The sequence below is a fragment of the Cottoperca gobio genome, chromosome 13 (genome assembly GCF_900634415.1).
Source record: "Cottoperca gobio chromosome 13, fCotGob3.1, whole genome shotgun sequence".
Taxonomy (NCBI): Eukaryota; Metazoa; Chordata; class Actinopteri; order Perciformes; family Bovichtidae; genus Cottoperca; species Cottoperca gobio.
The window spans coordinates 734,426-758,347 of record NC_041367.1 but is presented as its reverse complement, the minus strand read 5'-3'; the positions used below and the strand labels follow the sequence as shown (position 1 = coordinate 758,347).

Sequence of the window (23,922 nt, the reverse complement as noted above, 5' to 3'; positions counted from 1 at the left end):
GCGTACGATAACGTCAGGACGTCCACGTCTTTTGATTGGATACGCACTATTGAGAGGCAGAGCTATGCAGAGCTAGCAAACTGAACTTGAACGAGCTAATTTAGATTTCTACAAGCTGTTTTTTTCAACCCACAATGGCTGATGGAGGACAAGAGATCATTTGGTCGCAGATATAATTACAACGACATTTTCAAGACAAACTTTTCAAGAAAAGCTAGACGTGAAAAGAGAGCGGCCAACCCCGATGCTAGCGAGCCTATCACAGGGTTTGTCCGCTACTTTCAAATCATTAACTAAGAGCGGTACCCCTGGCTCACAGCCTCCGAGAGGCACTGCACATTGTACTGCTGAGAAAGCCTGCTATTTACTGATCGACTTGGTGTTTGGAGCCACACTGGGTTTGGAAACTTGAGTTGTCTAACCAAGGCAGCAACGAGACATCAAAGCACGACTGGGCACTTACAAGCAACGGTGCTTTTGAAAACCTTTGGGACACCCGAGTGGATCTACAGCTCAACGAACAAGTGTGCAGGGAAACGGAGCTCCACAACGAAAGGGTGAACAAAAATAGGGAATTGTGGATTTATTGATTATAAATGCTTCGGAAATATTAATATAACTCTGTTGTTAAGGTGATGCAATGCCCGGTTATACTGCGTTTCTGTCTAAATGTATAGTTTCTAGAGCCATGGCGTCATAATGATGGCATTAAGAGGTGGAATAATTCAGATAGAACTGTGTAGGACATCACTGAAGGTCTAGGTGGGAAATGCACGGCCCGCCACTGGCTCCCTGGGTACATGGTGTATCAGGGCAATTGAAGGTAAAAACAACACAATGTGATCAAAGTGATCCTGATGATCAAACATTTACAGATTCCTCTGGGAGGATTCTCACCTGCTGAACTCACTTCAGGTCAATTTACAGACACTTTCCATCTTCATGTGTGGAGGAAACACTGCTCCTTCCTCCTCAGTCCTGCGTCTGTGTGCGTTTGATCTGAGGATGCCGTCACACCCTCATAACTTCAGAGTCTGAAAACACATCAGAGTGACGTGAAAAGTAGTGGAACCGGTGGAACCAGTGTCAGAAAGCCAGTCAATGAGAGAAATCACACAGCAGATGATGTAGTTCTACTAGCTGTCCACTAGATGGTGCTAACTTACCATTTAATGAAGTAAAGATCAGCTCAGCTCTGACATATGAGATGCAAGCAGCAGTGTGGATCACATTGGTACACCATGTTGGTATGTGATGAGGCACAGTGCAGTGCTTCTTCAGTGTCCTCAGACCCTCTGTCCTTAAACCCTCTGTCCTTAGACCTTCTGTCCTTAGACCCTCTGTCCTTAGATCCTCTGTCCTCACACCCTCTGTCCTTAGACCTTCTGTCCTTAGACCCTCTGTCCTTAGATCCTCTGTCCTTAGACCCTCTGTCCTTACACCTTCTGTCCTCAGACCCTCTGTCCTTAGATCCTCTGTCCTTACACCCTCTGTCCTTAGACCTTCTGTCCTTAGACCCTCTGTCCTTAGACCCTCGCATCGCACAAGGAAAAACTTCCTAAAAGAAACCCCATAATTAAAGGGGGAACATGGAAGAAACCTCAGAGAGCAACTGAGGAGGGATCCCTCTCCCAGGATGGACAGATGTGCAATAGATGTCGTGTGTACAGGATAAACAACATAGTACAAATACAACATTTGATGGAAATTATGTTGTGTTGAAAAAGAGAAAGTTTGGATGAATCCAGGAAAATGTCAAAAGGCTTCCCGGTGTCCAGCAGGACCAGGGCAGCAGGCGCAGCCACGATTCATGATCCTGACGTAAACATTATCAGTGGCAACCTGCCACATGAGAGACAGAAACAGTTTAAACATGTGTCCCACTGGCAGATGATTATCTGTATATGTCCGGGTCTTCTCTCGTTTCTCTCACTTTATCAGCGGCTCCATCAGCAGCGGTGCCGCCTCTCCACCTGCATGTTCGCCGCATTTTTTGTGAAAAAATTCAAGGTATCTTCTTTTCAATAATATTGCAGCGTGTGTCCTCGTGTCTGGGATCTTAGTCTGCGGGGGACTGAAGAGGCAGAGCAGCGATGGGGGCGGGTCCTCCTCTATGTGTACAGGAGGTTGCGCGGGACAGGTGGAGGACAGTCTCGTGCTGTGAGTGAACCTGTGCTCAGCTTGTGTCGCTGAATGTGCGCGTTGCTGACTGAAAGATAACGTCTTGTGCCTCCATTTATCTGTTCGCTACAATATGTTGGATTCATGTTATTGTGTATTTAAAGACATTTAAATCTGTGGGGGAAAAAAGTGTATTCTGTCTTTGAGTTACAAGAAAAGCGCTATAGAAGTGTAATGTATTATTATTATTATTATTATTATTATTATTATTATTATTATTATTATTATTATTATTATTATTATTATTATTATATAAAAAATTGTCTAATCAACCAAACATTTCGAGACCACCTGTTGAAGACTTCTGATAGACGAAGAAACATTTAATTCTGGCTCAACTTCCATTCACTCTAAAATAATAATAATAATAATAATAATAATAATAATAATAATAATAATAATAATAATAATAATAATAATAATAATCATAATAAATAGAATATAAAAATTAAAATTAATATAATTAAAATTAATTATAAAATGTATTAATATAAAATTATTATAAGAAAAATAACATTATTCGTCTTTCACAAGTATATTCTCTGTATGTTTAAGACTGTACTTTTATTTAAGTTTAATATATTTACATTTACATGTTCAACGTGTTAGTTTTATTTATATTGTGTAAAAAGTGTCTTTAATCTTCTTTAATACAGACTGTATTTAATCAGTTCCTATAATTGTTGTTATCATGTTAAAGTGAATGAAGTACATTTAAAGACTTCACCTTGGACTTTGAGAAACTGGAACGGACAATACATTTTATACGATTAAATAATCGGCAGATTAAATGTACAAAATGTAATGTTCTGCCACCAGGGGGCACTCCTCTGATCTGAAGGTTAACGCTGTTCAGCTGCCGTTTGCTCAGTTTGTACATCCTCAATACACAGTTCTTACACATTTAATGCAGAAATGTTACATACTGTGCCTTTAATCCACAAACAGATAGACACATAGAGGTGACGTAGGATGACGTCAGCCGCTCTGTGTCTCGGGGTGTGTTTGTTTGTGAGAGGAAGAGGCTGGTTGGATGTTGGGCGGGGTCTGAGTGAGGATACAGAGAAGGAGAGAAACCAGAAAAACCTCCTGCTGCAAAGAGACAAAAGGAGGAGAAGAAGAAGGACCTGGACACAGACAGACAGAGAGAGAGACAGACAGACAGACAGGCAGGCAGGCAGGCAGACAGGCAGGCAGAGAGACAGACAGACAGACAGACAGAGAGACAGACAGACAGACAGACAGACAGCCGGGAGGATGGGCCGGCGGAGCGGCCGTCGGTAGCGCTCTGTTTTCGGGCACGGAGCTCCAGGATGAGCGTAGCGCTGCAGGACCTCCGGATCACCGTGAGTACACTCACACACTCACACACGCGTAAAAACATGCGTGTACCCGCAACATGCACCCGTTACACGCAGCCTTCGCGCCTCTGTGTGTCCGTGCTGCTGCGGGCTGATAACTGTGATTGATCTGCAGGCAGGTGTGTGTGTGTGTGTGTGTGCGCGCGCGTGTGTGTGTGCATGTGCAGAAACATTTTTTCAGGCCTCCTGCTGACGTCACTGATCAAACAAGCTGATGATTCTTGAACTGATCAATATCACACACACACACACACACACACACACACACACACACACACACACACACACACACACACACACACACACACACACACCATGGAATCATCCTATGGTTTAAAAGGAAAAGAAAAATTCATCTAATGTGATTGTCAATTTAATAATAACAATAATAAATTGAGTTTATAAAGCTTCGAGACCTCAAAGCCGCTTTACAATAGTACGGGGGGAGGGGTTGGACGAGAGAAGAAAAAGGGAAAGAGAAAAAGAAAGAATAATATGGTTAACAGCAGATGATAGTTAAGAAGAGGTGCGTCTTGAGGCGGGACTGAAATATGGAGAGGGACTGAGAGTCACGGAGGTCTTGGGGGAGGGAGTTCCAGAGTCTGGGTGCTGCCCTGGAGAAGGCTCTGTCTCCAAAGCTGCGCAGGTTGGATTTGGGGGTGGAAAGGAGACCAGCAGAGGTGGAACTGAGGGACCCCATGGTTGGTAGGGGGAGATTAGGTCAGTGAGATAGGAGGGGGCTAGGTGGTGGAGGGCTTTGTAAGTGAGGACCAGGAGTTTGTAGTTGATTTGGAGGGAAACAGGTAGCCAGTGGAGTTCTTTGAGGACTGGGGTGATGTGGTGCCAAGATTTGGTGTGTGTGTGAGGAGTCAGTCTTTCAGCTGCTGAGAGAAGATCGGATTTTTGCGATATTGCAGAGGTGGTAAAAAGGAATTTTGACAATATGGCGGATACAGGGCTCAAAGGTCGAAGATCACACCAAGGTTGCGTGGGAGAGGGAGGGGTTATGGGGGGGGGTTTGGTGCTGAGGTAGATCTGTGTATATATATGTATATAGCAATGGAAGTCCAGGTTGAAGTGGCGGAGTATCTGACCGAGGGGGAGGATGTAGATTGTGAAGAGGAGGGGGCTGAGTACTGAACCTTGGGGAACGCCTTGGGTGACTGGCGCTGTGGCAGAGGAGTGGTTGTGATGGGAGTGGGATCTGTCGGACAGGTAGGACTGGAGCTACCTGAGTGCAGAACCCTCGATACCGATATCCTTGAGTCTGGAGAGCAGGGAGTTGTGGCTCACGGTATCAAAGGCTGCACTCAGGTCCAGGAGGATGTTGAGGGAACCGGTATCAGCAGAGGTGAGGAGGTCGTTGAGGACTTTCAGTAATGCCGTTTCTGTGCTGTGGAGGGGGCGAAAACCAGACTGGAGGGGTTCGAAAAGGTGATTGGCATGGAGGTGGGAATGGAGTTGATTGGCAACAATGCGTTCCAATGTTTTTAAAGGTTTAATATGTAATATAAAACATTGTTTCTTTAAAATAAGTGAAAAACAATAACAATACTAAACGTGATTTACTGCACTTTCATGCACTAAAAGAGTTTGTCGCATGTTTTTGGTGAACGTTGTTCTGAAATGATTCGCCTGCAACACCTGAACATTTTTCACGTTTCATGGACGGATCAGTAGCGACGCCGACGAGAATAACGTAACATTTTTGTGCACATTTTTCCCGCCGGGTTGGGAGAAGTGCGTCGGCCACATGGGAAATCTTAGAAATAGTGACGTTGAGCTCCAGCATCGCAGCAGAGCGTGTGAAATATGAACGATGGCAAAACGTTCCGCTTCAGACACAATGTTGGAAGTGTTCGACACCTCGACTTTAAGACGCAAAGTGAAAGTGTCGTCGGGCTTTCTATTTATGGTTTATAAAATGTTATAAAATAGTGAAAACAGTCCAAAGAACTTTAAAGATATTTTTTGAGTGAAAAATATTTTTTTCTGTCAAAACAAAACAAACGTGACGTTCAAGGTCATTAAAACAGAATCACATATAATTATTGTACAAACTTTATTATTGTGTCAGTTATTCAACAGTTTGTTCAATGTGAGAAGAATCTGAATTGTTTATGTTTCATTTTGTTTTTGCAACACAAAGTTAAATCTTATTAAAAGTGAACTTTTAAAAAACAGCTGCTACAAATATACAAATACAAAAACTAATAATATAGTTAAATGCTTAAATAAATGAAAGCTAATAAAGGTATTGCTTGATTGTCACTATAAATAAATAAATCTCAAATTAAATGAGACATTAAATACATAAATGTTGAATTTATTTGCGTAATTATTAATTAATATAATTCATTCAATGCATCAAGTTACAGTATAAATAAATAAAATCAACATTAAATAGATAAATGACACTATAAATATGTCGTTAAATGTACCAAAAATAATATAAAAACTAAAATATAGACATTTATTAATTAATAAAATGTGATGGAAGTGGATATTTCTGTTTTAATTCCACTATTTATTTCCTATTTTACTTATTAATTTTATTTATTTGGCAGCCTACTACGTACCATATTTATTTCATGTCATACTTATACTCATCCTACGTACATTATGGCCACTGCTTTTTTCTAATTTAATGTTATTTATTAATATAAATAAATCAAATCATAACTTACAGGAGAACATGATGTGTTGACCCAACTTAAATAATAATGTTACCGTCGATAGTTTACAAAATCAATACGACATAAAATCTGGACTTTGGATCAGAGGAAGTGTTGCTCGCTTTATTTAAATAAAGTTTTGAAGTGATTTTAAAGCTGATTCTGCAGGAATGTTGTTCTAATATTAAGTTACTTGAAAAAGCAGGAAGCTGCTCCAGAATAAAACTACATTACATACATTAATTCTAATAAAATAAAATGAATGAGTTGAAGTGAACTGACATCAAGTTTAATAATCACGGAAGTCGTTTTATTCACAGCTTCTCGTGTGTTGAATGTTTTTGAGATTATAATATTGTTTCTATTGTAACAAGCTGCAGATCAGCTCGTCGTGAAGTACTCCGGTTGCATCAGAACGACTTGAACAGGTTTTTAAAGTCGTTGACGAGTGCGGCTGCAGGAATGTAGATCGGCCTGTTGGGTTCCCTGAACTCACCACGGCTGCGTTCAAACCAAACAATAAAGATTCAACGTCGAGGAACACTAATATTGGACCAAATATCTCGAAATGTGTGTGTATTTGTGTGTTTGTGTTTGTGCGTGTGTGTGTCTGTGTGTGTTTGTGTGTGTGTGTGTGTGTGTATGTGTTTGTGTGTCTAGAGTTAGATCAGATGTCTGTGTGCCGATATAAAGACAAGTTGCTCCGTAGAGCAGCGATCAATCTGCAGATTATTTTCCACATTAATGTTTTGATGTGTAAAATCTCAGAACAGATTATTTAAATCGAGGGTTTCTGTGTGTGTTATGTGTTTGTGTGTGACATAGCTGCAGACTAAAGCTCGTACCTGTATGATGTTCACCCTCTCATAGTTGTATTTACTTATTAACATTATTATATATTATTAACACTATTATTAAGGCTGTCGAATTAACGCGTTAATTTCGATTAATTAATCACAGAAAGAATAACGACAAAAATATTAACGCAGATTAATTGTGCTCCTAGATATACATTAATCTTGTCATAATATAGTCAAAATAATCTTTTTTTTAGTTATTTAATACAAAATATTGAGTTAAAGCTGAGAGACGAGGAGAGAATGAAAGATTCATTTCATGTCTTTGATTTCTTTTTTGTGTGAACATTACCGAGGCTACGGAGAGCTGGCAGAGAGTGTGTGTGTGTGTGTGTGTGTGTGTTGGGCAGGGTTTACTGCTTCCTGTCTGCAGCTCTGTGACTTCCTGTCTTGAAACGCCCAGTTTCCATCTGAGCAACAAAACAAACCAAAGCACCCCTGACCTCCGACCCCCCCCCCCCCCCCCCCCCCCCCCCCCCCCCCCGACTAAATCTGACCTTCGTCAGGAGTCTCACACTAACACTGAGTGATATACCTGCCATGATATTTGTTTGCATCACACACGGAGGTAACAAACTGCTTTATTATGTTTACATATGAAAAATAAAATGTAGTTTTAAATGTTAAAATGTTTCTGGTTACGCTGCAGATTCAGATTTTGAATCTACGTAACTTTATTTAAGGTGTCTACGTACTTTATTTAAGGTGTCCACGTACTTTATTTAAGGTGTCCACGTACTTTATTTAAGGTGTCCACGTAGTTTATTTAAGGTGTCCACGTACTTTATTTAAGGTGTCTACGTAGTTTATTTAAGGTGTCCACGTACTTTATTTAAGGTGTCCACGTAGTTTATTTAAGGTGTCCACGTAGTTTATTTAAGGTGTCCACGTACTTTATTTAAAGTAATTTATTAGACAGGTTTGTCCAAGAGTAACACCAGGTGTACACCAACTGTGCAATATGTACATGTACATATTATAATATTTATTAATAATTTTTATTTTATTTATAAATAACTATTATATACCCATATTACCTGTTAGTAGTAATCACACAGAGTAAGTGAAGTATAAAGACATTTTTTTCTAATATTTGTATGTTTTTTGTATTTTTTTTTTGTACAATAAATAATAAATATTATTTTGGAAATACATTTTATTTTGAAAAAGCAAACCATAGGAAGTGACGTATCTAACGAAAGAGCGATGCACGCGCCACCAGGACGCTGAGCTGTTCCAGGGCCAGTTTGTAACAAAAGAAGTGGGTGGGCACTTTCTTATCAAGTTGACACTCATTGGCTCATGAAGGTTGTAAAAGACCCATCGAAGCTCCGATTGGCTCAAATGAAGTGTCAATCTAATGCTGAGAGCCCGCACTAAAACCAGGACGTGGTTCCGTGATAATGAAATCTGTACCGTGATAAGAGCACGAGATATTAAGTTATGACTGTTTATGATCACACAATGTAAAAATCGACCAGCTGATTTCACAGATTGCAACACCTGTTCATGGACTTTTATCGATGTGACGATGTTCACAGTGGATATCTTTTTCCCGGAAACGAACGTGTGGACCTCTGGCAAAGCCTTAGGAGCGTCTTTTTCAAAATATTGGTGAAAAGAGGATATTTATGAGGCTTTATAGGTAAGTGGGCTCAAAGTTATGATTTTGATATTGAGTGTACTTGCTAGTTTGAGGAACTGATTGTACCGCTGTTGTGATTTTCATCTCCATATTAAAATAGACGAGATTCTAAGCTTTCCAAAAATCCCCCCCCAAATTATTTTTTTTGAGAGTTCAAAAATGTCCATGTACAGGCGCGATAAAACACCTGCTGGGCCCGCCGGCGGGCCGCACACTCTAAGAGGTTTTAAGGTGTCTACATAGTTTATTTAAGGTGTCCACGTACTTTATTTAAAGTGTCCACATACTTTATTTAAGGTGTCTACGTACTTTATTTAAGGTGTCTACGCAGTTTATTTAAGGTGTCCACGTACATCTAAGGTGTCCACGTACCTTATTTAAGGTGTCTAAGTAGTTTATTTAAGGTATCTACGTAGTTTATTTAAGGTGTCTACATAGTTTATTTAAGGTATCTACGTAGTTTATTTAAGGTGTCCACGTACTTTATTTAAGGTGTCTACGTACTTTATTTAAGGTGTCCACGTACATCTAAGGTGTCCACGTACCTTATTTAAGGTGTCTAAGTAGTTTATTTAACCCTTTAACACCTAAGCCAAAAAAGCCTCAACATTTTCACCTGGACTTTTTTGCTTATTTTGACTATAAAAAGGTCAGGAAATGTCCTGTGAGTAAGTGCTTTTGCCCATTTTCCAACAATACCTGGAACTTTCCATATCTGGCAGTCATTTACAATTTATTGCATGTTATGAGAGTGTAATAACAGTTTAAAATGAAGAGAAACACAAAAGCGGAATTTGAGTTTAGTGGTTTAGTGAACAAAAAACACAGAAAATGTACATGAATAAGAGATTTAACATGTTACATTTGAAGTTTGAAATGTATACAACTATATCCAGTAAAAGTTTTGAGTCTTTTACTCTTACATCTGCAAAAACAGGCCATAAAATGGAAAATATGTCCTGGTGTTTTTCCCCACACAGGGTAATTCTCTCCTCTCTCAGTGTCCCTTCACATGCAGAGGTCTTGGTGGTGCTGCCAGTGACTGTTCCTGTTACTCCTGTTTTCTCTGGGTCACTCTTCTGAAGATTAGATCAAAAGGCCATGAACTGTCCTGTACAGTCTGGGGACATGACAGTGGCAGGGAATGACACATTGAAAATGGTTTGCTTACACCAAAAGTTGCTCATCTTTCTGCAGGTCCAAAACTGACATGTACAGCAACATGCCTGTGGACTTCTTCATTTCTTCAGGAGTTATTTCAGTCCAGATGAACTTTCTCCCTCTCTCCAGGCTTTTGGCTGCATTCTTGTTTGTGTATTCAGAGAGGAGTTTGAAAACTGCAGCATCAAAGTGGGAATAAATGTCACCTGGTGCTGGGTTTCCCATATCGAGAGGGGGTTGGACACCTGGGGTGGTTGAGGGACTCTGCCTCAGTCTGCCATCTTTGATGATGTGGTGAGGGGCTTCTGTGTCTGACAGCATCACCAGATCCTCCAGCATCCCCACAGCTCCATCTACAGGCCTGAATGTGATCTCTGATGACACCTCCTCCTCTCCAGCTAAAGCTTGCACACAGCCTCTGCTAGGACGCAGGCTACTTGAAGAAGACGCGCACATTTACGCATATAAAGTACAATTACACACCTACTACAATCTTACAGACTTGGTACACTGTTCTAAACAAGTCACAACGCAATACAAGTGTTGATTTACATACAGTCTTGCTTCCATTTGAATTCAATCTCTCCTCTGTGTTGTCTGTGTCTCTCCAGCGCTCTGTGTGTATTCGCTCACAACGAAGGCGCTGTTTCGCGGGCTTCCGGAGGGCCGTAAGTGAAGTTACCGTAATGACTCGATATATGCCGTAAAGCGCAGAGTCTCAGCTTTCAGAAACCGTTGAAATTTTTTCGATTGCGCAAACTTTGACATAATTACGGTAATCCAAAGTTTTGCTTGCAAAATGTGTCGTCGCCGACACATTCGGTGTTAAAGGGTTAAGGTGTCTACGTAGTTTATTTAAGGTGTCCACGTACTTTATTTAAGGTGTCCACGTAGTTTATTTAAGGTGTCTACGTAGTTTATTTAAGGTGTCTACGTAGTTTATTTAAGGTGTCTACGTACTTTATTTAAGGTGTCCACGTAGTTTATTTAAGGTGTCCACGTACATCTAAGGTGTCCAAGTACCTTATTTAAGGTGTCCACATACTTTATTTAAGATGTCTACGTAGTTTATTTAAGGTGTCTACGTAGTTTATTTAAGGTGTCCACGTACTTTATTTAAGGTCTCTGCGTAGTTTATTTAAGGTGTCTACGTAGTTTATTTAAGGTGTCTACGTACTTTATTTAAGGTGTCCACGTACTTTATTTAAGGTGTCCACGTACTTTATTTAAGGTGTCCACGTAGTTTATTTAAGGTGTCCACGTAGTTTATTTAAGGTGTCTACGTACTTTATTTAAGGTGTCCACGTAGTTTATTTAAGGTGTCCACGTACATCTAAGGTGTCCAAGTACCTTATTTAAGGTGTCCACATGCTTTATTTAAGATGTCTACGTAGTTTATTTAAGGTGTCTACGTAGTTTATTTAAGGTGTCCACGTACTTTATTTAAGGTCTCCGCGTAGTTTATTTAAGGTGTCTACGTAGTTTATTTAAGGTGTCTACGTACTTTATTTAAAGTGTCCACGTACTTTTTAAGGTGTCTACGTACTTTATTTAAGGTGTCCACGTAGTTTATTTAAGGTGTCCACGTACTTTATTTAAGGTGTCCACGTAGTTTATTTAAGGTGTCTACGTAGTTTATTTAAGGTGTCTACGTAGTTTATTTAAGGTGTCTACGTACTTTATTTAAGGTGTCCACGTAGTTTATTTAAGGTGTCCACGTACATCTAAGGTGTCCAAGTACCTTATTTAAGGTGTCCACATACTTTATTTAAGATGTCTACGTAGTTTATTTAAGGTGTCTACGTAGTTTATTTAAGGTGTCCACGTACTTTATTTAAGGTCTCTGCGTAGTTTATTTAAGGTGTCTACGTAGTTTATTTAAGGTGTCTACGTACTTTATTTAAGGTGTCCACGTACTTTATTTAAGGTGTCCACGTACTTTATTTAAGGTGTCCACGTAGTTTATTTAAGGTGTCCACGTAGTTTATTTAAGGTGTCTACGTACTTTATTTAAGGTGTCCACGTAGTTTATTTAAGGTGTCCACGTACATCTAAGGTGTCCAAGTACCTTATTTAAGGTGTCCACATGCTTTATTTAAGATGTCTACGTAGTTTATTTAAGGTGTCTACGTAGTTTATTTAAGGTGTCCACGTACTTTATTTAAGGTCTCCGCGTAGTTTATTTAAGGTGTCTACGTAGTTTATTTAAGGTGTCTACGTACTTTATTTAAAGTGTCCACGTACTTTTTAAGGTGTCTACGTACTTTATTTAAGGTGTCTACGTAGTTTATTTAAAGTGTCCACGTACTTTATTTAAGGTGTCTACGTACTTTATTTAAGGTGTCTACGTACTTTATTTAAGGTGTCTACGTAGTTTATTTAAAGTGTTCACGTACTTTATTTAAGGTGTCTATGTACTTTATTTAAGGTGTCTACGTAGTTTATTTAAAGTGTCCACGTACTTTATTTAAGGTGTCTACGTACTTTATTTAAGGTGTCTACGTAGTTTATGTAAGGTGTCCACGTAGTTTATTTAAGGTGTCTACGTAGTTTATTTAAGGTGTCCACGTACTTTATTTAAGGTGTCTACGTACTTTATTTAAGGTGTCCACGTACTTTATTTAAGGTGTCCACGTAGTTTGTCCACGTAGTTTATTTAAGGTGTCTACGTAGTTTATTTAAGGTGTCTACGTACTTTATTTAAGGTGTCCACGTAGTTTATTTAAGGTGTCCACGTACATCTAAGGTGTCCAAGTACCTTATTTAAGGTGTCCACATGCTTTATTTAAGATGTCTACGTAGTTTATTTAAGGTGTCCACGTACTTTATTTAAGGTGTCTACGTACTTTATTTAAGGTGTCTACGTAGTTTATGTAAGGTGTCCACGTAGTTTATTTAAGGTGTCTACGTAGTTTATTTAAGGTGTCCACGTACTTTATTTAAGGTGTCCACGTAGTTTATTTAAGGTGTCCACGTAGTTTATTTAAGGTGTCTACGTACTTTATTTAAGGTGTCCACGTAGTTTATTTAAGGTGTCCACGTACATCTAAGGTGTCCAAGTACCTTATTTAAGGTGTCCACATGCTTTATTTAAGATGTCTACGTAGTTTATTTAAGGTGTCTACGTAGTTTATTTAAGGTGTCCACGTACTTTATTTAAGGTCTCTGCGTAGTTTATTTAAGGTGTCTACGTAGTTTATTTAAGGTGTCTACGTACTTTATTTAAAGTGTCCACGTACTTTATTTAAGGTGTCCACGTACTTTATTTAAGGTGTCTACGTACTTTATTTAAGGTGTCCACGTACTTTATTTAAGGTGTCCACGTAGTTTGTCCACGTAGTTTATTTAAGGTGTCTACGTAGTTTATTTAAGGTGTCTACGTACTTTATTTAAGGTGTCCACGTAGTTTATTTAAGGTGTCCACGTACATCTAAGGTGTCCAAGTACCTTATTTAAGGTGTCCACATGCTTTATTTAAGATGTCTACGTAGTTTATTTAAGGTGTCTACGTAGTTTATTTAAGGTGTCCACGTACTTTATTTAAGGTCTCTGCGTAGTTTATTTAAGGTGTCTACGTAGTTTATTTAAGGTGTCTACGTACTTTATTTAAAGTGTCCACGTACTTTATTTAAGGTGTCCACGTACTTTATTTAAGGTGTCCACGTACTTTATTTAAGGTGTCTACGTACTTTATTTAAGGTGCCTACGTACTTTATTTAAGGTGTCCACGTAGTTTATTTAAGGTGTCCACGTACATCTAAGGTGTCCAAGTACCTTATTTAAGGTGTCCACATGCTTTATTTAAGATGTCTACGTAGTTTATTTAAGGTGTCTACGTAGTTTATTTAAGGTGTCCACGTACTTTATTTAAGGTCTCTGCGTAGTTTATTTAAGGTGTCTACGTAGTTTATTTAAGGTGTCTACGTACTTTATTTAAAGTGTCCACGTACTTTTTAAGGTGTCTACGTACTTTATTTAAGGTGTCTACGTAGTTTATTTAAAGTGTCCACGTACTTTATTTAAGGTGTCTACGTACTTTATTTAAGGTGTCTACGTACTTTATTTAAGGTGTCTACGTAGTTTATTTAAAGCGTTCACGTACTTTATTTAAGGTGTCTATGTACTTTATTTAAGGTGTCTACGTAGTTTATTTAAAGTGTCCACGCACTTTATTTAAGGTGTCTACGTACTTTATTTAAGGTGTCTACGTAGTTTATGTAAGGTGTCCACGTAGTTTATTTAAGGTGTCTACGTAGTTTATTTAAGGTGTCCACGTACTTTATTTAAGGTGTCTACGTACTTTATTTAAGGTGTCCACATACTTTATTAACCCTTTAACACCACAGCAGATATTTGCAAGCAAAACTTTGGATTACCGTAATTATCAATCGAAAACATTTCAGCGGTTTCTTCACACCACAAGATGGCAGACTGAGGCAGAACCCGATGATGGACCCCAGGGGTCCAACCCCCTCTCGATATGGGAAACCCAGCACCAGGTGACATTTATTCCCACTTTGATGCTGCAGTTTTCAAACTCCTCTCTGAATACACAAACAAGAATGCAGCCAAAAGCCTGGAGAGAGGAAGAAAGTTCATCTGGACTGAAATAACTCCAGAAGAAATGAAGAAGTCCACAGGCATGTTGCTGTACATGTCAGTTTTGGACCTGCAGAAAGATGAGCAACTTTTGGTGTAAGCAAACCATTTTCCATGTGTCATTCCCTGCCACTGTCATGTCCCCAGACTGTACAGGACAGTTCATGGCCATTTGATCTAATCTTCATCTGAGTGACCCAGAGAAAACAGGAGCAACAGGAACAGTCACTGGCAGTACCACCAAGACCTCTGCATGTGAAGGGACACTGAGAGAGGAGAGAATTACCCTGTGTGGGGAAAAACGCCTGGACATATTTTCCATTTTATGGCCTGTTTTTGCAGATGTAAGAGTAAAAGACTCAAAACCTTTACTGGAAATAGTTGTATACATTTCAAACTTAAAATGTAACATGTTAAATCTCTTATTCATGTACAATTGCAGTGTTTTTTGTTCACTAAACCACTAAACTCAAATTCCGCTTTTGTGTTTCTCTTCACTTTAAACTGTTATTACACTCTCATAACAAGCAATGAATTGTAAATGACTGCCAGATATGGAAAGTTCCAGGTATTGTTGGAAAATGGGCAAAAGCACTTACTAACAGGACATTTTCTGACCTTTTTTATAGTCAAAATAAGCAAAAAGTCCAGGCGAAAATGTTGAGGCTTTTTTGGCTTAGGTGTTAAAGGGTTAAAGGTGTATAAGTACTTTATTTAAGGTGTCCCCAGGCCTCCAGTCTTTGTGCTAAGCTCGGCTAACTACATTGGGGGTGCAGAGGGACGAGCCTGCTCTTCTCATGTTGTTCTGAGGACGGATGATTTACTGTCCCAGTGTTTCCTCTGCAGTGTTTGTGTCTGAGGTCGGTGTTTAGAGTACGGAGGCTGTGATGGGACAAAAGAGCAGATTTCACACCCAGAACACAGAGAGACAGACAGTCAGACAGACAGTCAAATGTTATATAAGCTGCAGTGAACTCCATTAGAGCTGAATGGAGATGATTCACACACATTATCTAATTACACACACACACACACATACACACACACACAGTGACATCACCCTCTACAGAGAGATATAACACACTTCTGTCTCCTAGCAACTCTGCTCGCCCCTCTCTGTGTGTGTCAGCAATTAAAGAGAACAGAGACGGGCAGAGAGGGAGAGAGAGATAGGAAGACAGGTAGAGAGACAGACAGGAAGACAGAGACAGAGAAACAAACAGGAAGACAGTGAGAGACAGACAGGAAGACAGAGAGACAGACAGGAAGACAGAGAGACAGACAGGAAGACAGAGAAACAGACAGGAAGACAATGAGAGACAGACAGGAAGACAGAGAGACAGACAGAGAGACAGACAGGAAGACAGAGAGACAGAAAGAAAGACAGAGAGACAGACAGGAAGACAGAGACAGACAGGAAGACAGAGAGACAGACAGACAGACAGGAAGACAGTGAGAGAGACAGACAGGAAGACAGTGAGAGAGACAGACAGGAAGACAGAGAGACAGACAGGAAGACAGAGAGACAGACAGGAAGACAGAGACACAGACAGGAAGACAGAGACAGACAGGAAGACAGACAGACAGGAAGACAGTGAGAGAGACAGACAGGAAGACAGTGAGAGAGACAGACAGGAAGACAGTGAGAGAGACAGACAGGAAGACAGTGAGAGAGACAGACAGGAAGACAGTGAGAGAGACAGACAGGAAGACAGTGAGAGAGACAGACAGGAAGACAGTGAGAGAGACAGACAGGAAGACAGTGAGAGAGAGAGAGAGACAGGAAGACAGAGACAGACAGAGAGACAGGAAGACGGAGAGAGAGAGAGAGACAGGAAGACAGAGACAGACAGGAAGACAGAGACAGACAGAGAGACAGACAGGAAGACAGAGACAGACAGAGAGACAGGAAGACAGACAGACAGGAAGACAGAGAGAGACAGGAAGACAGACAGACAGGAAGACAGAGAGAGAGACAGGAAGACAGAGACAGAGAGAGAGACAGACAGGAAGACAGAGACAGAGAGAGAGACAGACAGGAAGACAGAGAGACAGACAGAAAGAAAGACAGAGACAGACAGGAAGACAGTGAGAGAGACAGACAGGAAGACAGAGAGAGAGACAGACAGGAAGACAGAGAGAGAGACAGAAAGAAAGACAGAAAGAAAGAGACAGGAAGACAGTGAGAGAGACAGACAGGAAGACAGAGAGAGAGACAGACAGGAAGACAGAGAGAGAGACAGACAGGAAGACAGAGAGAGAGACAGACAGGAAGACAGAGAGACAGACAGAAAGAAAGACAGAGACAGACAGGAAGACAGTGAGAGAGACAGACAGGAAGACAGAGAGAGAGACAGACAGGAAGACAGAGAGAGAGACAGAAAGAAAGACAGAAAGAAAGAGACAGGAAGACAGTGAGAGAGACAGACAGGAAGACAGAGAGAGAGACAGACAGGAAGACAGAGAGAGAGACAGACAGGAAGACAGAGAGAGAGACAGACAGGAAGACAGAGAGACAGACAGGAAGACAGAGAGAGAGACAGACAGGAAGACAGAGAGAGAGACAGACAGGAAGACAGTGAGAGAGACAGACAGGAAGACAGAGAGACAGACAGGAAGACAGAGAGAGAGACAGACAGGAAGACAGAGAGAGAGACAGACAGGAAGACAGAGAGACAGACAGAAAGAAAGACAGTGAGACAGACAGACAGGAAGACAGAAAGACAGAGAGACAGACAGAGAGATAGACAGAAAGAAAGACAGAAAGAAAGACAGACAGGAAGACAGTGAGAGAGACAGACAGGAAGACAGAGAGAGAGACAGACAGGAAGACAGAGAGAGAGACAGACAGGAAGACAGAGAGACAGACAGAAAGAAAGACAGTGAGACAGACAGACAGGAAGACAGAGAGACAGACAGGAAGACAGAGAGACAGACAGGAAGACAGAGAGACATGCTGCTGTCATCATTAATAAAGTAGTTTTGCCGCCTCACTGTTTCCGTGATAATGTCATCATATACGTTCCGGTTTGTGAGAATTGCACCTTATTTCATATGCAGGTCAACGTCATGCTGATAATATTATAACGTGTGTTATGAAGCTCCCTGATCCCAGATAATAATCTGCAGGAGGGGAGCTAGTTACCGTTAGCTGTTAGCTATTACATTACGATGCGCTCATTCTAGGAGAAGAAGTTCTGTTCAGTAAAAATGAGAAACTTGAATAAATCCAGATGTTTGAAGATTTTTTCCCAGCAATGAAAAATAGATATTAGATGAATTATGAGATGTTTAACTTCCTAAGCAGCTTATAATACATCAATATAAATACTAATGTCAAAGCAGATATTTAAATAAAAATACAATCATTTATTTTATTTGGTATCAAGAATCGTGGATTTTCATTGGTTTTGGTATCGACTACTATATTTCTGGTTTGGTGACGTCCCTAAAGCAGAAGCTGGACAATATTTGCCATTGTTTTGTGCTGTTAATTGATTTCCATATATAAATATAAATTAAATATAAAATATAAAAGGAAATTAGCCAGCTTGTGAAAGCCGCTCCATGCGCCTCCACACGTGCGTTTTAATTATGTTTTTATAGTCACCACCTGTAACAATCATCATTTTCTTCAATCAATTAATTATTAGAAAAGTAAAAAGTGTTTGCTTGAGCCCGTTGAAGGCTCGGTCAACATGCATCTTTATTTTGAGCCGGGAAAGACCCCGCTAGCATGCTAACATGCTAACACTTGTGTCCTGGTGAATTAGGAGTTCATAAAAAGTGTTTCTGCCTGATCCAGGATCTGCACTGTTTATGTTCCTGCCACACAATGAGTGTGGGGGGGGGGGGGGGGGGGAGTGTAAACAGAGGAAGTGCACATTGATTGGATCACAGTTAACTATCTCCTCATGCTGAGCTGCTTCACTGTCTTTCTTCTTCCTGTGTTTCTGTTTATCAGACTTCATACCAGACATTAGAATAAACTTTCACAACATGCAAACAGCAGTGAAGTGCATAAATAAAGATACATTTTGATGTGACTGTGTTATATACTAAATAAAATAAACAATACATCAAATGTAGAGTAGCTTTTATATGAGCAGAATATGTTTCCCAGTAAGTTTTACAATTCTTTCGTGGTTACTTTTAAGGCTCTGCATGGCCTCTCCCTGCTGTATACCGATATCAGTGAGATTCCACGATTCTCGATACTAACTCAATACAATGCTGAAAAACTAAACAATACATCACGTACACTCCTTTATTACTTCACACTCGTATTTGTTAGGAAGTTTCCCTGTGAAAAACGTCTCCTTCAAACATCTGGATTTATTCAAGTTTCTCCCCAAAAACTAAATTTTACAAGATTACATTTGAACACATCATGAATATGTTAGAATGTACCTTCAACCAGTACTCATTTTACTGAATGGAGCCTGAAAAGCACCGCTGCTAACGGCTAACTGCTAACGGCTAACATTAGCTGGCTCTCCTGCAGATTTCAACAGTTTTGGCATGGACTTGGTACCGAAGTCTCGGTTCTCGTGACCTTCCTAGTCTGTAGTTATTTATCAATTTTCTTTTAAACCTGGTGATTTATGAATTTCTATTCTGCTGCCTTTGTGACATGGATTTTGAAAAAGAAATCGTTAAAAAAGATTATTTATATATTATTATTATTGTTATTATTATTATTATCAGAATCAGAAATACTTTATTGATTTCGGGGGAAATTGGGTTACATTTTATGCATGTTTGTAATCCTCCACTGTAAAAGGGAGATTTTTAAAGGTGAGATTTGTCTTATTTTGAAGGAGTCCATGGTGGCATTACTGTTTCCTGTGATGTAGAACAGCCAGTCAAAGCACTCGCTGCACAAAGAGGAGGAAGAGTTGATTCATTATACAGCAGGTCTGCGTATTTAACCTCATTACTTGATGAAGCGCCTGAATATGTCTGCAGCCGTAGAGTAAAGCTTTACGCTCCCTGAGGGAACAGCAGCCAATGAATAATAAATACAGAAAAGCTCAGCAATCAATACAACAGTGAAGTGCAGTTTAACTTTCAGCACCAGGTTACGTCCACAGCAGACAACACCACCTTTAGTTTGAACCAGACTACAGCATGCTACAATCTTCTCAGACTAACATTAGCTAATTATCAGTAAACACAAAGCTGAGGCTAATGAATGTCATTAGTTCTGCAGGTATGTGCTCATGAAGAATCCTTTTGTACTTCTGATGTGGGGATGAAACTATGCACGACAATGTCAAAGTGAAACTGAAAATATCCTTTGTCTTAAATTCCAAAAAGACTTCATTGAATTCTAAAGAAATCGTCCCCTGCGGCCGCCATGTCTTTGCGTCTTGATACAGCGAGAGACGGACGACGAGCAGTCAAAAGTAGACAGCGCCCTCTGCTGTTTAAGAAGAGCATCGCAATCTATTGTAAAATTCCTCAACGCCAGACAGACTTATTCAGCATTGTGTGGGGACTCTTCAGGGCGGATCCTCTGGGGAGAATGACTGTCTGCACAAAGACATCATTCTCATAGTTGTTGACTTATTTCTGTCTGGACAGGCAGACGGACGCAAAGTAAAGTCGTGTTGTCAGAACTGAAACCAGAGTCCTGCACGGGTCCGGTTCTGTTACCTGTAATCATCTCCAGATCTTATCCGGACCCCTGATCAAACAATAGTCACTCTCTAAAGTGCTTTGTTTGTATGTTGGTTTCAGCTGCGTTCTCCCTCAGTGTCCAACCAATCCGTGCTTTCACAATCAAAACAATCCTTTCATATTCCGCCCCGCTGCCCGCCCACACTTCGTTCATTCCTCCTTCATTCCTATATATATATAATGTATTCTGTGGCCTCTGCTGTTCGGGGATTAACCAGATATGTGAAGGTTGATGATTATATGACCACAAGCTCCACATGGGTTTCTAATGTGTCTGTCTTCTTGTCTCTCTCTCTGCAGATGTCCAGCTATAAACGAGCTACGTTGGAGGAGGATGAAGTGTCGGACACTCCAGCGGAGGCAGCCTCGTCTCCTGACAGAGTGGAGGTCAGTGAACGTTACATTACACGTCAATATATGAGCCATATATTTAATTCACTCACTGAGGGATTCCACAGAACCCCAAACTGGCAGCTAAGAAAAGATTCCAAACATCTGGCTCTGACACATGTGCATACTCAGAGAATGTAGCTACCTAAATATGTTCCATATCTATTTGCACTTTATACAATATGTCTATCCTGTTCAATAAATGTGGACCGTGTTTGGCCCTTGACGTAGTCCCAGTCTTTAATGTTTGACCCCCCTGGTCTACTGCTTGCTTCGTGCAGTTTCTCCTCTCCTCTGTTTCGTGAAGTGCGGGGCTCCGCCCCCGACACACGTGCGCATCCACACACACGTGCGCACACACCTACAGTCAGAGACAGAGCGCAGGATAGGTGAGGGGAGAACTAAAAACAAAATCTGCTGCTAAATGTTTTACTTTAAAATGACAATGATAATGATAATTATTTATTACTTGTTAATCATGTTAAAAATGTCAGTTCAAAATTGTCAATGAGTCATTTCAATAACTCATATTGCGTCATCGAAAGAGTCATATATGGCCATAGGTTCCCGACCCCTGCAATACAGGGACAGAAGAGGAAGAGATGGAGAAAGTACAGAATCACAACATTTAGTTTGACCCAGTTTACAGAGCGTTTACAGACCTTGGGGGGCCACCATCGTGTGGGTCCACCCCCCACAAAGAGAGGAGCAGCGGGGGGGTTGGAGAACTGCCACTTTGACTTTGGCTCAACAAAACATAAACTTTATTAAGACTTGATATCAACAGGTTTTTACTTTAACCTTCATTATTTAAATACGTGCACACAGCCCAGGAGCAGCAGTTCTCTCTTTGAGATGCTTTGAGAATCACACGCTTCCTGTCTGTGTTGTTTGTCCTCCCCTCTGTGTGGGCCCATGTGTCCGGCTTGTTTGGAGACTTTCGGTGGGGTTGGAGGTGGAAGCTGCTGGAGGACTTGTGGGCAACAACAGGGAAACCTGCAGAAGGCGGTGAATGGGAGGATCTGATCTCATTGTGGTTTCTTTTATTTACTTTTCTTTATTTAGTCAGGGAGGGTTCATTCTTACAGAAATGCCCAAATCAAAGTCGCACAGTTCCACACCCTCGAACCTGAAGCCGCCTCTTCTCTGCAGGACTGTCCATAATACACACCATGCTGCAGCACAAGGTGGCTCATACGTGTACCTGGTACCACAACACCTGAGGTCAGCGATCTAAGTTAATAGATCAGTATTTAAATGAGGTGATATGTAGACAGTCCTCTTTCTATGCAAATGAGCCTCAATGCAAAGACCTGCGCGCCAACAGCCTCACGGAAATCATTAGTGTCTTCAGACAGTTGGTGTTACTGAGTCACTGGATATGGTCATGTGTGACTTCCTGTCCTGAAGGTTGGAGGATGTGTTCTGGGGTCAAAGTATAAATGTTACACATGGTCGATTGCAATCAGATGCAAAACATATGTGAAACTGCAGTGAGCTGTAAAACGTTCTGGTCGTGTTCGGCTGTAATATCATTAGTGCGATTTCTTTAGTGAATGGCAGATAGCGGCAGAAAGTGATGCATTCATGGTGCTATCAGCGGCCAGAGTACATTCTTTGTAAACTCTGCGGCCATAAATGTGTTGTTGCCTGTTGTGGAAACAACCAGAGGATCTGCTCGTGGACCCCACCGGTAGAGGAAGCCAGGACGTTCTCGCAGGAGATTATTGAAGTATTGGAAGACTTTTGCTAAAAAAATCCTGGGGTCCACTTTGGTGGAGCATATCAATGCTCTTTGCAAAGATGTAGTTCTGGTGACCTTCTCTGGTCGTGAAGTTGCAGGGATGAGGAACCTCCAATATGAGGCCATGGAACTCTCTTACTATCCTGACTAGAGGAGTTCAGCCAGCTGTCTCCAGAATGTCTCTTCTTACCCTTTTCCCACTAAAATGAGTGCAAACATGCAAGTTACAGATGAGTCGAAGCGTCCCGCGGGAAACTGAGCCGTCCACCCGCCATGTTTCCATCACTGCCGATCGGAGCCGATAAATGACGAAAGACAAAGCCAGATGTTAGTAGGTGTTAGTGGTTAGTTTTGTCCAGTGGGGGAGGGGCTTTAGAGGCGGGAAGAGGTGCTGAGATCTCCACTATGTCTCCCAGGATTTGGGTCCTCGTGCAGCTGTCTGTGTTCAGCGTCTCTGTGTCTCTCAGGTGGGCTTCAGGAAGGGAGGTGTGGACATCCTGGGCAGGAGGACTCAGCTGGAGGTGCTGCTGTCGGCGCTGCTGCTGGCTGCCCTGCTGGCTCTGCTGATCTGCCTGCTGGTCCTGGGACTAGGACTGAGCTCAGGTATCAACTTCCCCTCCTTATCTCCTCCTTTACTCCCCCCTTTCCTTTATTAAGCTCGGTTAATGCTCGCCGTAGTGTCCCCGGCGCTGACGGCATTACTTATTAAGCGTAAAGTTGTCGCAGCTCCTGCTCGTGCAACTGCACCGGCTGCTAGGCTTTTCAGAGTAAATAACTTGAATTAATAAAATAATGTATTTTTACTATTTTATGTCTTTGCCAATTATTTGTTATATGCTTTGAAAGTCCATGATTTTAGAAATCCACATTTGAGAAGATATTTATTTATGCTAATAGTTTACAGCACTGTTGTTTTTTAACAAATCTTTCTAGAATTCTAATAATAATAAATTTATTTGTATAGTGCTTTTCTAAATATTCAAAGACGCTTCATACAAACCAACATGCAAAATGTACAAACAAGATGCAAGGACATGGATACGTAACACAAGAAAATACAAAACTACAACAGAACTTTTTAAATAAAGCGTGTCCATGAATATTTTGTACGAGTTTACAAAAGGGGAAGCAGTAGCTCAGTCCGTACGTAACCGGGGGGGTCGCCGGTTCAAGTCCCTAAGTACTTTAATTACATTTACTGCACAATCAGTACTTTTACTTTGAGTACTTTAACTACATTTACTACACAATCAGTACTTTACTTTAAGTACTTTAACTACATTTACTACACAATCAGTACTTTTACTTTAAGTACTTTAACTACATTTACTACACAATCAGTACTTTACTTTAAGTACTTTAACTACATTTACTGCACAATCAGTACTTTTACTGTAAGTACTTTAACTACATTTACTGCACAATCAGTACTTTTACTTTAAGTACTTTAACTACATTTACTGCACAATCAGTACTTTTACTGTAAGTACTTTAACTACATATACTGCACAATCAGTACTTTTACTTTAAGTACTTTAACTACATTTACTACACAATCAGTACTTTTACTTTAAGTACTTTAACTACATTTACTGCACAATCAGTACTTTTACTTTAAGTACTTTAA

The 23,922-nt window shown here is 40.5% G+C and overlaps 1 protein-coding gene across 2 annotated transcripts in view; it reads left to right on the top strand.

Moving 5' to 3' along the window:
• Nucleotides 1-3,213: 3,213 nt before the first annotated feature.
• ece2b (endothelin converting enzyme 2b) overlaps nt 3,214-23,922 on the top strand; it is a 40,775-nt gene continuing 20,066 nt past the window's right edge. The window contains exons 1-3 of one of the 2 annotated variants that reach the window (XM_029445715.1): nt 3,214-3,527; nt 20,462-20,548; nt 22,763-22,898. In XM_029445715.1, coding sequence (XP_029301575.1) covers nt 3,495-3,527; nt 20,462-20,548; nt 22,763-22,898 — 256 coding nt within the window. In that variant the 5' untranslated portion in view covers nt 3,214-3,494. The remainder of the gene's footprint in view (nt 3,528-20,461; nt 20,549-22,762; nt 22,899-23,922) is intronic. The other variant, XM_029445716.1, reaches the window with a different exon arrangement.